Source organism: Megascapheus bottae, chromosome 17 (genome assembly GCF_031878675.1).
Source record: "Megascapheus bottae isolate mThoBot1 chromosome 17, mThoBot2.hap1, whole genome shotgun sequence".
NCBI lineage: Eukaryota > Metazoa > Chordata > Mammalia > Rodentia > Geomyidae > Megascapheus > Megascapheus bottae.
In genome coordinates, this window is record NC_143525.1 from 34,787,366 (window position 1) to 34,804,674 (window position 17,309).

Below are 17,309 nucleotides of genomic sequence, written 5' to 3' on the forward strand. Positions count from 1 at the left end.
ATGCAGCTCCCCTTCGAGGATATATTTAAAATACAAAGAATAACCAGACCCAGGCCAAAGATGACTTGCAACAGGAAGAAGTTTTATTGAAACACCAACCATAAAGAAAAGTCAAAGAAGTGTCACTACTCTAAGAAGTGTGTATCTTCATTCAGCAGAATAAAAGTAAGAAGCCCCTTATCCAGGAAATGGGTTTCTACTTTGCATTTTAATTTAGGGGCCACTCTTTTGATTTATCCTAAAGCTCAGGAAGGAACTCTCTGCTCACTCTTGTTGGCTTTGGTGGATTTCTCCTCCATGGTATGGACTCTGGATGAGAGCACTTTGCCACGAGGATCTAATTCTTCAACAACTGTCTTAACAATGGCAGTTTTAGATGAGTCTGAAAAAACACGCATGACCTGTTAAAATTTGTTAACTTCCTAAATGGGAAACAACTCTATTTGAAACATTTACTAAAAGGAAGAAAAGAAGAAAGGAAGGAAGAAGGAAGGAAGGAAAGAGGGACAGATGGATGGAAGGAGTGAAGGAAGGAATTCAAGAAGGGAGGAAGCACATGCAGCTTTTAGTTACCTTTGAGGTTTCCTGGTCCTCCTTGGCCTTTTGATTTAAAACAAGAACTGTAAAGTAGATATTGCACTTATTATTTCGGTGGGTTTTGCTAAAGTAATTGAAAGCACTGCTTAGTAGGAAGGAGTCACTAAATGCTGAACTAGTACTAGAAAGGTTCTGAGTGTGTGTGTGTGTGTGTGTGTGTGTGTGTGTGTGTGTGTTTTAATACACTATCTGGTTCATAGGTTGCATGTCCTTGATTTTGATTAATCTTTAATCATCTTAGGAGATGAATGGCCTTCTCAGTGTAAGCAGTACTTACCTATCATCTCCATCTATCAGGCGGCAGTAGGTCTCGATCTCCTTCTCCAGGTGGGCCTTGATGTCCAGCAGTTGCTCGTGCTCCAGCTTCTGGCCCTCGGTCTCTGTTCTGACCTGGTGCAGCTGCTCCTCCAGGGCCCCGATCTGAGCCTGGATCTGGGCCAGCTGTGTGCAGTAGTTGCCCTCGGTCTCCACCAAGGAGCACTCCAGGGATTGTTTCTAGGGTTTGATAAGACATAGTTTTGTAGATGTTACCATACTGTTTCAGAATAAGCCAAATCACTTAGGAAACACATTTACTTAATGCAAATGATCCTATTCACTAAACCATTCCGTTTGTTCAATATTTAAGGAATAAATGTCCCCTTATATTTGCCTATTTTATTTCTAATTGTATGACAGCCTTGTCTCATTAGGATTGCAGGTCTTCTATGAAAAGAAGAAACAATCCTATAAGGAATTATATGAAATTTGTTTAAGTAGAATGAACAAAAGCTTTATAGTGTGATTCTTTGGCCCTGTGAGCTCACGTACGTTTATATTGATCCACAGGAGGAACTAATTGTATAGGAAATATCTTTTACAGAAACCCCAATTTTATATATATTCACAGCTCTGTCTGTGCTTAAAGTATGGAAGTTTGCTAGCCAAAATATAGTCTTGGAGGTTGACAATTTGGAGAGACAGTTGTGGTTCCTTTGTCTCCAGCAGTGAGACTCTGGGAAGCATGAAACTTCCTTGAATCTTGAGTTCTTCCTTTGGAGACAATGGCACCAGTGGCCCAGGTTCCCTGCCTCTGCCTCAAGGGATTGTGGTCTAATGTGGGTGAAATCACTGAGCAAACCCTTAATGAAAAAGGTTATTATTATCATTACACATGGTTGGAGTCAACCCTTACGCCTCTGCTTTGTTTCTTCTTAATGGTCACTTAAAAGAAACTTAAGTGCGCTTGGTTAACTGGCCAAAAGGAATGCTAGATGAGGTAAGGTTGGAACATAGTTTTGCTTTCCTTAAACAGCAATTTTTGTTCCTTTTGAGTGGGAAGAGGAGATTCAGGGTAAACTTCCTTTTCTCTTTTCTTCTTTTCTCTTCTCCTTTGCCTCCCTTTCTCTTGTTTTCTTTTCTTTTTTGTGCCCACCACCACTTGACTCCTGCTTCTAGTCCAGAATTTTGCTGAGCTAATTGGAGACGGAGTCTCACAGACCTTTCTTCCCAGGCTGGCTTTGAGCCACCCTCTCAGCCTCCTGAGTAGCTAGGATAACAGACTGGATCCACCAGTGCCTAGCTTTCCTTTCTTTCTTCTTGTCCCTCAAAATAATTGCATGTGCCAACCCAAAATTATTAGCGACCAAGTGTATCAGTCAGGCCCAGGGAAGCGTCACATGCAAAATGCCAAGTGGATCTTCTTATGTCAACCTCATCATCAGTGGATAAACATCCCCGCGTGAGTAATGCTCTCTGGAAGAAAACACCCCTTTCACCCTTCCCACCCTTGGAAAGCAAATCTGGCCGTACAGACTTGTAGCCAGCTAGCAAGCACTCACCGTGGCGAGGAGAGACTGCAGCTCAATCTCCAGGGTCTGCATGGTCCGCTTCATCTCGGTCAGCTCGTTCCGGGCGGAGGTGGTGGCCCCCGCGTCCTCTGAGATCTGCTGCTGCAGCGAGGCGCTCTGTGATGGGGAAAGCCAGGGAGCCAGCGTGAGTGCCCGGAGGAGCCCCAGGGCCGCGGCGGCTCACTGGACGGCAGGCACCTTTTCGTTGAACCAGGCCTCGGCATCCCTGCGGTTCTGCTCGGCCAGGGCCTCGTACTCGGCCCGCATGTTGTTGAGCAGCACGGTGAGGTCCACCCCGGGCGCCGCGTTCATCTCCACGTTCACGTTGCCTCCCGCCGCGCACTGCAGGGCCTTCATCTCCTGAAACAGAGTTTTCATTTTATTTTTTGGTCGTGGAGCTTGAACTCTGGGCCTGGGCGCTGTCCCTGAGCTCTTCAGCTCAAGGCTGTCACCCTACCCCTGAGTCACAGCCCCACTTCCAGTTTTCTGGTGGTTAATTGGAGATAAGAGTCTCACAGCCTTTAGTGCCCGGGCTGGCTTGGAACCTCCATCCTCAGATAGAGTAGCTAGGATTATAGGAGTTGAGCCACTGCTCCAGGCTCTGAACCAGATTTTATTTAACCACCTTAAGATCTTGACTAGGGCTGGGAAGGTGGCTCAGTGGTAGCATGCATGAAGCCCCTGGTTCAATCCCTCCGTATCACATGCACAGAAAAAGCTGAAAGTAGTGGCTGTGGCTCACGTGGTAGAGTGCTAGCCTTGGAGCAAAAGAAGCTCAGGGACAGTGCCCAGGCCCTGACTTCAAGCCTCAGGAATGGCAGGGGGAAAAAAAAAAGATCTTGACTGCTTTAAAAAGATTCAGGGACACAAGATCCCTAGAATTGGAAGCCTTTATGGAAAAGGGACAAAATGAAGCCATTTTCAGACATGGGGGCAAACTGACAAGCTCCTTTTAGACAATTTAAGATGTGACTTTGGTCACGTCATGTGGCATTTTGGAAAGGAGTCAAGTGTGAGAGCCAGTGAGGAAGTGTTCTACCTCCTCGTGATTCTTCTTGAGGTATGCCAGCTCTTCAGTGAGTGTTTCCAGCTGCATCTCCAGGTCAGTTCTGCACAAGGTCAGTTCATCTAGGACCCTTCGCAAGCCATTGATGTCTGCCTCTACGCTCTGGTGAAGGGCCAGCTCATTTTCAAACCTGAGAAATGTCATTGAAAAGACATCATTCATAAGTAACTCGTATCACGCATCAGATGACCATAAAACTCCAACTAAACTTTGAGGTCAAACTGTTAAAGTCATACACAAGGCTCAGTTAGATCACCTATCATGCAATAAATACATTTCTTTGAAGTAAGAAAATAGAAATCTAGCCCAGGGCTGGTGGCTCATCCCTGTAATCCTAGCTACTCAGGGGGCTGAGATCTGAGGATCATGGTTCAAAGCCAGCCCAGGCACAAAAGTCCGTGAGACTCTTATCTCCAATTAACCACCAGAAAACCAGAAGTGGCATTTTGGCTCAGGGTGGAGTGGTAGCTGTGAGCTGAAGAGCTCAGGGACAACACCAAGGCCCAGAGTTCAAGCCCCATAACTGAGCTCAATCTCCAGTACTGGCACAGGAAAAATAATAATATAAAGAAGGAAATGCTTTCTTCTTTTGCTTTTCTTCAGTTCTACTTACTTGAGTCTGAAGTCATCAGCTGTCAGTCTCGCATTGTCATTTTGCAGGATGATGTTGGCATTACTTGTAGTTGCAGTAATTATCTGAAAAAAAATGGAGAGCTAAGAGTGAGAAAACTCTTTGGAAGTTCAATTTTCCTTGACATAAAGTTACCTACGAATGTATAGCAGTATTTCTGGCACCTGTATTTAAAAACATGAAAATGAGAAATGGAAATATAGTCTCTTTTAATTTCCCACTCAACCTGTCACAGAAACCTTTTATTTTTCCTTATAAAAAGTTTATAAAAATGCAACTGAAATCACTGAGGACAGTTTAAAAATATTTTAAATATTACTGAAAAACATGCATGCGTACTCCCTATCAGGTGACAAGTGGGCTACAACGGAACCTTAGAATTCACGCTGGCAATAAATTACCAAATATTTGGAAGCAGATCCCAAAGCCCTGTGGTGCCAACATATGTATTTGCACATGCGTGTCGCTAAGTACCTGGCTTCACGTGACAAGGTGCTGCTTACCTGGTTCCTAAGATCATCAATTATTGGAAAGTATCTGCTGTAGTCATGGTCAAGACCACGGCAAGAACCAGGTCCAAATTTCTCATACCAGTCCTTGATCTTCTGCTCTAAGTCAGCGTTGGCCTCCTCCAGTGCTTGGACATTCTCCAGGTAGGAGGCCAGGCGGTCATTGAGGTTCTGCATGGTCACCTTCTCATTGCCTGACAGGAGGCCATTTTCATTGGTGGTGAAGGTAGAACATGAAACACTTCCACTGCCCGGCCCTCCACTATAGCTTCCAGCTGACAAGCTGCCCCCAAAGGCACATGAGAAGCCATTTCCAATGCCTGGCACACCACATGTGTTTCCGGCCCCCAGCCCTGACCCTGCACTTGAGAGTCGCACGGAGCCCACGCGTCGGGATGCTGAAGAGAAGCGCACAGACATGGTGTTGAGCTGGGGTGTTGCTCAGGTAGCGAGTGCTCTTCTCAGTGGGGTTTGCTTTATATACACATTGTTAGGGTGTTTCAGGGTGAACTCTGCTACTCATAGCAAAATAGGGCTTGCCAGCTCATTGTGAATTATCCATAATTGGGTGATATTTTCTCCCTCCCCCCTTTAATGACTATCTTCATCTTCCCATGTCCACTTCTGTAGGTGGAGGGTTCCCCTGGGGTTATTTGTTATCTCTGGACTGGGGCAGGGTGGAGTATTATCAAGGTTATTATAGGGACGCTTTGCAGATTTCATGTGAGTAACCCTTCCTGTCTTCTAGGCTTTGGGAATATGAGATTCGTGTAAGAATTAAAAAAAAACTGTGGTAGACTCATTTCTCTTTCTTTCTTCCAAATCAATAACATTGCATTTCTTCAGCTAGTGAAATATAGTTTTTTTAATATCAAATATGTGGAAGATAACTTTCCAGACTATACTAGAAGAAGGTCATAAAGGAAAATGGAAGGACTAAATCTTATCTACTTCGGAGACTGAAAGTCTTCCCTTGATTTTTATCCTTCCTGAATTATCACTGACTCTTTTCTTGTTTTTTATCTAAGCTTGGTGGCTAAGGGAATTGGTTTCACCTCTCTGAGCCTCAGTTTCTTCAGCTGCCAATGAAGGACCTAGATTATGACCCCTGAGTTCATTTTTTTTTTGCCAGTCCTGAGGCTTGAGCTCAGGACCTGGGCACTGTCCTTGAGCTTCTTTTTACTCAAGGTTAGCGCTCTACCATTTGAGCCACAGCACCACTTCTGGCCTTTTCTGTTTATGTGGTATTGAGGGATCAAACCCAGGGCTTCATTCATGCCAGGCAAGCACTCTGTCATTAGGCCACATTCCTAGCCCCACAGACAGATTTTTTTCAAATATCTAATTCATCCTCAGGGCCATATAGGGCCATGAATTTATTATTGGTCGTCCAGAAATAAGTTTAATACTTAGTTGTTTCAAAAACATTGAATTAACGAAAATCAGGAGGGAAACTTGTCATCTCAGCCTCTCTTTCACATCCATCATCATTGACTCTTGTGTTCTCACCCCTGCAAATCCCCTTGGGTTCCAGGGAGAACAGGACTGACTGGTAAACAACATCTGTTAGGATGAGGAGATGAAACTACACCCAGGAAAAGGAAAGGCAGAGACTGGCAGGACAGACTACTCCTCCAATGAGGACAATTACCAGCTGGGATAAAGCTGCAGTTTGGCACAGTAGTAATCATCTCCTGGGAACCAGATTACTCCCCTCCAGTGATGTCAGTGATAACTTAGCTAGAACCCTTCCCAGAACACAACGGAGATAACCATCAGCCAAGCTCTCCTTTACCTTGGACTGTTTAATTATGAAGGCATTCTCTGCATCTCTCCCAGTTCGTCTAGTTAAACCCAAAGCTCATGTGTCTACTGCCAAGATTGGCTCAAGGGCACAGTCAATCTCCTTTTGTGGCGTACTCACAGTTTTCTCTGCCCTTCACTCCTCTCTTTATTTGGCAAATAGGAGTGTGTGTGAGGGGTGAATGATCAGACCCGACATCTTCGAACTTCTGAGGTTGTCTCTATGGTCCAGTCAGAAGGAAATGATGTCACCTTGGCACTATGAAGTCTCAAACGTGACCAGATAATAGCTTTCTTCCAGAAGTGTAGCCCACAATGAGAATCTGTTGGTCAGAACCAGTTGGTCAGGAGAGGGTCATAGAGATGGAGGACAAAGGTCATATGCTTGGGAGAGTCCTCCGCTTTGGTTTGATATTCCTTATTGCCTTGGTGAATATTTTTGTGGTTGTGTCATTGAACATGTGTCTGGTAAGAGAATTTTAATTGAATCTTGGGGTGTGCAAAGGAACAGAGCAATGTGTGAGACGTCTGTCTTATAGTTGGTTCCACATTACCTCTGAGATCTAGAACGTAGACAGAGTCCATGTGCACTGCATTCTGGCAGCCCTGTGAGGCAGTGTACCCCAAGTACACTGTTATGACTACCACTAAGTCAGGCTTCTGTTCTGACAACCCCAACAAGCAAGGCTTTCCCTGCAAACCAGAACTTACTTCAAGTACAGAAGGAAGGTATTGGTGTTTCAATGAACATGAATGACCAAGGCATCCTATCACATGTGTGCTTTCTTATATTAGCCATGTACTTATACTAATCATAGTATTATTGTTGCTTTTCTATAGCAAGGTAGAGTAGCCTTGTTCCTTTTCCTTTGAGCCATTTCTTACTTACCAGTAAGCCAAAGGTAAAGGGGGCTAATAGGATAGGCCATGTGAAGTGAAAGAGAAGCAATTGAGTTTGTAGTATGTTGTGTGCCTCTTGTTTGGTAAGAATAAAATATCCTTGCTTGTGTGAACTACAAAGTATGGATTGTGTAATTCTGGTGTTGTACATCTATGTTAAATGTTCTCGTGTTTGAATTTAAAACTGGCATTCAGCAACAGATAAAAATGTGTGATAAAAGGCATGCAACAACTTAAAATTTTATTTTTTCCCTTTACTCAGAACGACATCAAATAACAACAACAAAAAAATCCAAATAAACCATAAAACCTAAAATGAAAAGCAAAACCAAACCAACCCAACCCCCAAACTCTAAAAACCAAAGCAACCAAAATGCAGGACAAATTGAGAATGTGACTGAAAAAAGAGAGGAAAAAGAATAATATTTTATTGCCTTTGATAGCATATTTCCTTTGGTTTTTGAAAAAGGGGACTAAACCCCAATTACACTAAGCTAATTAAGTAGCTGGTCCCGTGCGTTGTAGATTTGAAGAGTCATTTCTCAAGGAGTTTCTAATTTTTGCTTTTTGGGATGAATTTTTGACTTGTTGATATTGTTAAAGCTAATTATTTTATCTTTCTTCGAGTTCCCATGTGACTATGCAGTTGTTGTGTATGGAACTTTTCATTCAAATCAGACCATGTATTTGAAAAATATGAGTTGCTTTTATTTTCTCCTCTACTTTTGTTGAAGGTCACAATAACCATAACGCTTCTCAACCTTGTGGAGTTTTGACATTACAAACAGATGCTGGTTGCTTGAATTTGGCCAGCCATGTGTTTTTATATAGCTCCCAGATGAAGAACGTTTGTTTGTGTTTTTTTTTGTTTTTGTTTTTTATGTGTGTTTGTTTTGTTTTGTGGGTCATGGGGCTTGAACTCGGCCTGGGTGCTGTGCATGAGCTCTTCAGCTCAAGGCTACCACTCTACCCTTGAGCCAAGCTCCACTTTCCGTTTTCCAGTGATTAATTGGAGATAAGAGTCTCAGGTCCTTTTGTGCCTGGGCTGGCTTTGAACCTTGATCCTCAGATCTCAGTCTCTTGAGTAGCTAGGATTACAGGCATGAGCCACTGCACCCAGTTTGTTGGTTTTTTTAAGTGAAAAATTTTGAGGAAGAATGATACTTCATGATATGTGAAAGTGTTTTCAAGTTTTAGTGTCCTAAATAAAGTTTTATTGGAACCCAGTCACACTCATTTGGCTTTTGTCTATGACCATGACTATGTTTATGACCATGACTATGTTTATGACCATTTTCTGTTAACATCACTAAACTGGGCAGTTGAATAGATAGGGAGGCCTGAAAAGTCAAAAATATTTGCTCTCAGCCCTCATAGAAAAAAGCATCAAAATTCTTTTCTAGGAAAAAAGGAAGTCATTAACATGAGGTTCATAGTTGCGGCTATTTCTGGAGATTTCCTGTTTAGGTAAGAAACAGTACCCTGGAATTATCTCCATGCCTTGCAGAGTTCCAGACAGGCTTTTGGTAAAACATTAAGTATGCATCATCTAGTGTTGGGGTTTTTCAGTTGCAGAAGAATTTCTACGTTTTCATAGATCATTTGCCTGTTTATAGACATGAGGGGATGTAAAGACAATGCCTGGTGAGTCTTTAATGTTTAAATGCCAGGTATCAGCTATTATGTAAAACTAGACTAGAAGTTGGTGGCAGTAGCTCACACCTGATATCCTAGAAAATCAGGAGGCTGAGATCTGAAGATCAAGGTTTGAAGCTTCCCAGGGCTGGGAAATCTGTGATACTCCCATCTGCAATTATCCATCAAAAAGCCCAAAGTGGAGCTGTGCTCAATTGGTAGAGGGCTAGCCTTCAGCAAAAATGCTCAGGGAGAGTGTCCAGGCCCCAACTTCAAGCCCCAGTAATAGCACCAAAACAAAAAATAAAACAAAGGAAAAAAAAACCCTTGATTGAAATTTAAACACATTCCATGAGTGTATTTCTAAGGAAAGATACCATAACAAACATTATAAGTCATCAGTGAATGGAAATATGTGTATATCAACTTTTTATTTATTTGAAAACAACACCCATCTGAGAGAACACTTATTTGAGCTAAGAATCTTTAAGAGTAGAGTTTTTATTCATCCTTAGAGGAATGTAATTGTGCTGAACCCTCTCCTGAGTTGTTCTTTCCCCTAAAAGAACAGTTAGAAGGGTGTTCTCTTTTCTTTCTTGCCATTTATCATTTTAGATGTCTTTTCCTCGATGGAATGGATCCTTGATGAAAGAACTTTACCACGTTGATCTATTTCTTCTACCACTGTCTTTACCAGTGTGGTTTTGGGTGAATCTAGAAACAAAATACATGTGAATCCATATAGTCAGCCTAAAAGATTATGTGACAAAGAATTCCATTGCTGGCTGTAATGTGTCATACCCATCATTGGCTGGGGAGCAAGTATAGATTAATAATAACAGTTTGGCATTGCTGATAAAATTAAAAATTTAGTCAGAACACTTTAGTTAAAATCACTTAAGTTTGGACTGTGGCATAGGAAGGCCATTAATGTAAAAGCATTTGCTGTGATAGAAAATAGGACAGGATTTGGTTACCTTTATGTGGATTCCCTGAGCTATCTGATCCAAAGCCTTTTGACGTGGAGCATGAACTGTAAGGATAAAAAAAGATACTTTTGTATTTCTGTTTGTTCGTATTATGAGTTCAAGTGAATGTTAATTTATTATGGTGGACAAGACTGAGGTTTTCATAAAGAGAAAATAATGAGTCATAGGCTGGCCTGTGCAAAAGCATGAGACCCTATCTGAAAAATAAGTGGACACCAATAGAGGTGACAGAGGTAGCAGAGTGTCAGCCATCACGAGGCCCTGAGTTCAGACTACCAATACTGCAGAGAAGGAAGGGGAGATGCCACACCAACAATAAAATAAAATTAAAAAAAAAAAAGAGGGAGAGAGAGTTGAGAGACAAAAGGATGGAGGCAGAAAGACAGAGTCAGAGAGACTGGGAGGAGACAGAGGATAGTAAACAAACCCCTCTCCCCATTTCCATTTGATTTTAAAATTCAGGAATTTTATATATGGTAATTTATGGATGTAACTTAAGGTACAAATATTAACTTAAGGCACACACACACACACACACACACATATATATATACATAAAATAATGAAGTATTTTTTGACTGCTAGGATCCATCTATCCATCTCTATATATCCATCTGTATGTATATATATACAGATATATATATGAATATAAATAGATAGGCAGATAGACAGGTGGATAGATGGCTGACAGACAGATAGATATGGATCTTGAGTGTTTCTTCAGAGTCCATTTACTTCAGAGCAGAAGTACTGTTAGCAAGGAACTGGAAGCACAGTAAAGCTTGGGAGGAGGCTTCAGAAGACAGTTGAAATATGCAAGCATTGCCAGGGACAATAACCTGGAACTTGAGCCACAAGAACTGGCCCCATCCAAGACAGGTGAGAATTCTGTGACGTGCAAAATGAGGAAGAGGTGACTGCATAGGCACGAGATGGACATGCTTGAGTGCAGTGGGAGAGCCGAAAGAGAGGGGCGTGTGGAAGAGGGAGAGGCAGGTGGAGCGGAGGTTCCGGCCTTCCACGTGGTCTCACTTTCCGTCTCCATCTATCAGGCGGCAGTAGGTCTCGATCTCCTTCTCCAGGTGGGCCTTGATGTCCAGCAGTTGCTCGTGCTCCAGCTTCTGGCCCTCGGTCTCCGTCCTGACCTGGTGCAGCTGCTCCTCCAGGGCCCCGATCTGAGCCTGGATCTGGGCCAGCTGTGTGCAGTAGTTGCCCTCGGTCTCCACCAAGGAGCACTCCAGGGATTGTTTCTGGGGACGGCAAAGATCCATAGCAAGAGAAAGGAAAGAAGAGGGCTTTCTAGCTGGGCGGGGTGGCTCAGACCTGGAATCCTAGCTACTCAGGAGGCTGAGATCTGAGAATCAAGGTTCAAAGCCAGCCTGGGCACAAAAGGACCTGAGACTCTTTATCTCCAATGAACCTCTAGAAAATGGGAAGTGGGGCCTGGCTCAAGGGGTGGGGCAGCAGCCTAGAGCCGAAGAGCTCAGGGACAGTGCCCAGGTCCAGGGTTCAGGCTCCACCACCGACATAAAATAAAAATAAAAAAGCGCGTGCGCGCGAGAGAGAGAGAGAGGAGGGGGGGGGGGAGAAGGGTTTCCTTTAGTTTTTTGTTTTTTTGTTTTCTCTTCATAAAGTCGCCTGTCTATCTTTGCTCCTTAGGAGCCTGAGCTCTGAGGATCCTGATTGGTTGGAAGCCAGCCTGGTCAAGAAGAGTCTGCGAGAACTCTTACCCTCCATTAACAACCCCAAAGCCAGAAACGGAGGTGTGTCTGAGCAAAACAAGCACACAAAAATAAGAACAAATCCAAATCTAAACCCTGCTAAGCGGCTCCCTTCCTTCCCCCAAACCCCCACCCGCACCCGCAAATCAGTCCCGGGCTGGCGCCGCACTGCCACCGACCGTGGCCAGGAGGGACTGCAACTCGATCTCCAGCGTCTGCCGCGCGCGCTTCATCTCGGCCAGCTGCGCCCTGGCGGAGCTGGCGGCGCCCGCGTCGTCGGAGATCTGGCGCTGCAGCGTGGCGCTCTGCGGGGCGGGCAGGGCGCAGAGCGTCACCCCGAGCCTGCGCCGCCTCCGTGCCGGGCGGGGAGGGCATGGGGAGACCTCACCTTCTCCTGGAACCAGGCCTCGGCCTCCCTGCGGTTCTGCTCGGCCAGGGCCTCGTACTCGGCCCGCATGTTGTTGAGCAGCACGGTGAGGTCCACCCCGGGCGCCGCGTTCATCTCCACGTTCACGTTGCCTCCCGCCGCGCACTGCAGGGCCTTCATCTCCTGCAGGGGAACCACAGCGGGGACCCACCAGGGCCCTGGTCATTGCAGGCCCCAACGTTTGCAATCAAGTGGGCATAATTCACCACCCACATTCAAAAACGAAAACCAACAACGTGGTGATAAAGGTGCTACACAGAGCGGCGTCAGTGACCTAAGTCGGGTAATGCGTACATTTTGGTTTGGACAATGTCACCCCTCTCTTCTTCCCTCTCTCCTAGTTTTTCTCCTCAATTAAAAAAAAAAATTGTGGGGGTGGGGGGGAGGGAAATGGGGACCAAGACATGAGAAAGGGTATCAATGTATGTGAATTAATGCACCTTCTATCTGGTGAATATCATGTAACCCTTCTATTAATTAGAATAAAAATATATGACAAAAATTGAGGTTAGAACACTTGACACTAGAGCTACCCTGTCAGCAAAATTTTATGTGCGCCACATAATTCTGTGGCCTGTGAGCATAAGGTTGCGTGGCGAGTCTCTAGAATTTCGTCTTACTTGCTGAAATTTCACACCCACTTGACCTAGTCATTGATCATGAAACATAAATGTTATGATCCCATTTAAAAAAATATCAGCGCACACCTATAATCTTAGCTACTTAGGGTGCTGAGATCTTTGGATCACAGTTCAAGGTCAACCTGGGCAGGAAGGTCTCTGAGACTCTAATTTCCAGTTCACCACCAAAATGCTGGAACTGGAGATACGGCTCAAGTGACAGTACCACCCAGGCCCTGAGCTCAAGCCTTAGTACCAGCACACACACATGCAGGTACACACACACACACACACACACACACACACACACACACACAATTCATTTGATCCGTGCTCATGTCGATGATCAGTGTAATCAATCATTTGCTTGCTCATGAAAATAAACAGACCCACTACGTCTATGAAAATTAGTCACAGCATTCCCAAAAGAAAGACTTTCTTTTCCATGAGAAGAGGTTGCAAAGATCAGAGTTAGTCAGCATCTAATTATGGACTAGGTAGGTGTCAGACAGATGGGGATCTATGCCCAATGGGAAAACCACCTAAGAATCTCATCTCTTCTGAACTGTTCATCTTAGCGACACCAGCTATGGTTTATGAAGTGATTATTATGTACCAGACACTACTCTTAGCATTGGATGGGTCCCATTTTCAAGCCGTGTAATGTCATGAGGTAGACATTTGTATTAGGAAACTGAAGCACAGAGAGGTAGGGTAAGTTGCCATGTTGGGATTTGAACAGAAGAGGATTTGAAGGTCTTACCCTGGCTCTTGAGGGACTATTCCCTCTTACAGGGTCTGTCCCAAGTCACATCATTAACCTGTCTAAGTCAGAGGATGGATTGATGAATATCTTTGGGGTTAGTGACTTTTTTTTGCCCTGGGGCTTGAACTCAGGGCCGGAGTGCCATCCCTTAGCTCTTGTGCTCAAGGCTAGCACTGTACCATTTGGAGCCACAGTACCACTTCTGATTTCTAGTGATTCATGGGAGACGAAAGTCCTGCTCAGGAGCCTGAGATCTGAGGATTATAGGCATGAGCCGCCAGCATGACCTCTTCATTCAAGCTGCTTTTGAAGGACTGACAGTTCTGCTTTGCTAAGCAATCTTCTTATGACCCTAAACTTACATCCTTCCAGCAACTATCATGAGCCAAACAAGATGTGAATTGCCCAAGGAAACCAGCTATGATGGATCATGCTCCCTGTTTTCAGAGAGCTTTGTGTAAGAATCCATGTGAAGTGGAACTCTTGCTGCTGTCAGTGTTTGAAAATGGAATTGTTCCAGGGGTGGTGATCATAGGGTCAGATGATCTCAGGGGCTGGGGGTATGTTATTGCCATCCCGGCCCATCTCTCATGTCTCCAGATAGCTGAGTTTGCCATTGCTTCCCGTCCTTTCTCAAGACTTTCCTACTTGAACCCAAGATTTTCCTATTTGAGCTTATTCAGGTGGATTACAACCCACTGGTGTCCATACTTAGGTCCTCTCCAGTGCCTTGGTGGGAGAACAGGGGGGAGAAGGGGCTGCTTGTGCTATCCTGCCCCATGCGATGATGCAGTGTCACTTCGGTCACTCTGATCTGCCACCCTTCTTTTCCTTCCTATTTTATTTAAGTTCTTATTTTTTGTTTTTTTTTCCTTCCTTCCTTCCTTCCTTCCTTCCTTCCTTCCTTCCTTCCTTCCTTCCTTCCTTTCTTTCTTTCTTTTTCTTTCTTTCTCCCATAATGCTCTCCACGGGGGCAGGGTGAGTCACTGGTGTGAGCCACTGGTGTCCAGCTACTCTTGTAATTTTAACACCCTCTTCCTAAGCATTTTTTTTAATGTGCAGAATCAGCTGGGTGTGGTGGCCCACCCCTGTAATCCTAACTGCTCAGGAGGCTGAGAGCTGAAAAAAATCACAGTTCAAAGTCAGGCTGAACAGCAACATCCATGAGATTCTTGTCTTCAACCAACCAGCAAAAAGCCAGAAGCCGAGCTGTGGCTCATGTGGTAGAGCATTATCCCTAAGTAAAAATGTTAAGGTTCTGGCCCTGAGTTGAAACCCCAGTGCCAAGCACACACACACACACACATACACACACACACACACACACACACACACACACACACACACACACACACTCAATCACAATTTGACTAGAAGTGAAGGGTCTCCTACCTCCTCGTGGTTCTTCTTAAGGTATGTCATCTCCTCACTCAGGGACTCATACTGCAGCTCCTGATCGGTCTTGCAGAGGGTCAGCTCGTCCAGGACACGTCGCAAGCCATTAATGTCCATCTCGACATTCTGGTGAAGGGAAAGCTCATTTTCATACCTGGCGAGTGGGAGAAGAACATCGAGAGACATGTCAGAGCCACTTAGGCAATTTCAAGAAGCAGAAAGGGGAAATTCCCATTCATGTAAACCAAATCAGAAGCTGAATGAGTACTCCAAATACTACAAAGGTTCATAGAGAAAACTCTTCTTATGATTCTGGGCATGAAAACCCGCAGTTATGTAACCCCACAGCTTCCAGTGGCATATCTTTATTAAATAAATTAAAAAGGATACTATTTGGCAATTTTATCTTAGCTAACAGTTTTACTCAGGCAGCAAGGGATTAACTGGGTACTTATTTTTATGCTTGGCATTATTTTAGGGAGATATAGAGATGAATTGGTATATTTTTTTGCCAGTCCAGTGGCTTGAACTCAGGGCCTGAGCACTGTCCCTGAGTTTCTTTTGCTTATGGCTAGCACTCTACCCCTTGAGCCACAGTGCCAGTTCTGGCTTTTCTTGTTTATGTGGTAATGAGAACTCTAACTCTGGACTTCATGCATGCTAGGCAAGCATGCTACCACTAAGCCACATTCTCAGCCCCAAATTGGTATTTTGTTCCAAGCTAGTCATATGTATATACAAATCTCAATTATAACTGATTCAGTATAAGTCCTTTGTTTCTTTTCATCTTTAGATTTGGTTTATTCTACTTGGGATGTAGCTGAAATTTCATTAAGTCGATAGGAACTTTTTTCCTTTTAGAACACATTTTTTTTCTTTCACTTACTTTAGTCGGAAGTCATCTGCTGCCAGTCTGGCATTATCAATTTGCAGAATCACATTTGCATTTGCAGATGTGGAAGTGACAATCTAGAGGAAATCAAAAGGAATGCAACAATAAATAACTTGCTCCTGTTATTTATTATTTCAGTATAAAAACTGTTATTTCAGAATAATAAAACTGTTACATCGCTGGCTGCTGGCCTGCTCATGTCTATAATCCTAGCTACTCAGCAGGCTGAAGTCTGAGGCTTGGGGTTTTGCAGGTAGCCCAAGCAAACACATCTGAGAGCCTCTTAGCTCCTATTAACCAGCCAGATGCTGGATGTGGAGCTGTGCTTCAAGTGGTAGAACACCAGTATTGAGTAAAAAAGCTAAGGGATAGTACTTGGGCCCCTAGTTTAAGCCCCAGTATCTGTGCATGCGTGCGTGCATGTGCGCACACACACATACACACACACACACACACACACACACACACGCAGACACACACGCAAAGTTACATCAGTAAGAGGTGATTACATAAAAATCCACATGAAACAACCAAAACATTTAGAATTTATTTTTTAAAAAAATGAGCTACGGGGGCTGAGAGTTGGCCTAGTGGTAGGGTGCCTGCCTTGCATGTACGAAGACCCGGGTTCGATTCCTTCGTACCACATACATAGAAAAAAGCTGGAAGTGGTGCTGAGGCTCAAGTGGTAGAGCTCTAAGCCTTGAGAAATCCCAAGGACAGGGCTTAGCCCCTGAGCTCAAGCCCAGGATTGGTAAAAAAAAAAATGAGCTACGTTCCCATTGATTTCCATCTAGTCTAGGGCATCAGACTTTCTTCTCTACAAATATATTTCCAAACAATGGCATCAGTAACCTTTTAGCTATCTTGAGATTCACATATGCAAGTGGCTAATTTGAAGCAACAGGAATGATGATGTATTGAGTGATTATGTATTAAAATGAGCGTTCTTTAAGTTACCTATTAATTACAAGTAAGCAAATCGGAGGTAGCAGTTGTGACCATGTGGTGGTGAGGCTGTCTGCCCTTGGCTAGCTATTTCTTCGTTGGACATCTTGGAATGGGCCTGTCACTGGGCTTCTTACCTTGCTCTTCAGATCCTCAATTGTGAGGTGATAGACGCTGTAGTCCTGTTCCAGTCCACGGCAGGAGCCAGGTCCATATTTTTCATACCAAGTCTTGATTTTTCTCTCCAGTTCTGCATTGGCCTCCTCCAGCGCTTTCACACTGTCCAGGTAGGAGGCCAGCCGGTTGTTGAGATTTTGCATGGTCACCTTCTCATTGCTGGACAGGAGGCCTCCCTGGCCTCCAGCCAGACCAGCGTAGCCAGCATTTCCCAGGGCACCACTCCCAATGCTCCCACTGGGAACACTGCCCAGACCTGCTCCCAAACCACAGGAAAATCCACTCGTGGCACCCAAGCTGCCATAGGTGCTGCCACCACCAAAGCTGGCTCCTCCACTGGGTGTTCTGGCAGCTGCAGCCTGTAAACCCATGTGCCTAGAGTCACCAGAACACTGGAGGGACAT

At 44.3% G+C, this 17,309-nt stretch overlaps 2 protein-coding genes across 3 annotated transcripts; both read right to left on the bottom strand.

Moving 5' to 3' along the window:
* Positions 1-225: 225 nt before the first annotated feature.
* Positions 226-5,052, bottom strand: LOC150051730 (keratin, type I cytoskeletal 27). Its single transcript, XM_090351702.1, has 8 exons — positions 4,627-5,052; positions 4,106-4,188; positions 3,466-3,622; positions 2,625-2,786; positions 2,418-2,543; positions 875-1,092; positions 574-620; positions 226-382 (listed from the first exon to the last, which is right to left on the bottom strand). Exons 1-8 carry the CDS (start codon positions 5,050-5,052, stop codon positions 246-248), a joined length of 1,356 nt encoding a protein of 451 aa, XP_090207828.1. The 3' UTR covers positions 226-245.
* Positions 5,053-9,541: 4,489 nt separating this feature from the next.
* Krt28 (keratin 28) lies at positions 9,542-17,309 on the bottom strand. 2 transcript variants are annotated; one of them, XM_090351703.1, is made up of 8 exons: positions 16,866-17,309; positions 15,775-15,857; positions 14,886-15,042; positions 12,069-12,230; positions 11,860-11,985; positions 10,992-11,209; positions 9,948-10,003; positions 9,542-9,684 (listed from the first exon to the last, which is right to left on the bottom strand). In XM_090351703.1, the coding sequence occupies exons 1-8, from the start codon at positions 17,307-17,309 to the stop codon at positions 9,542-9,544; spliced, it is 1,389 nt and encodes a 462-aa protein (XP_090207829.1). The 2 variants fall into 2 exon arrangements, with proteins under 2 accessions (XP_090207829.1, XP_090207830.1); XM_090351704.1 differs by lacking the exon at positions 10,992-11,209 and having other exon boundaries at positions 9,948-9,983; positions 11,856-11,985.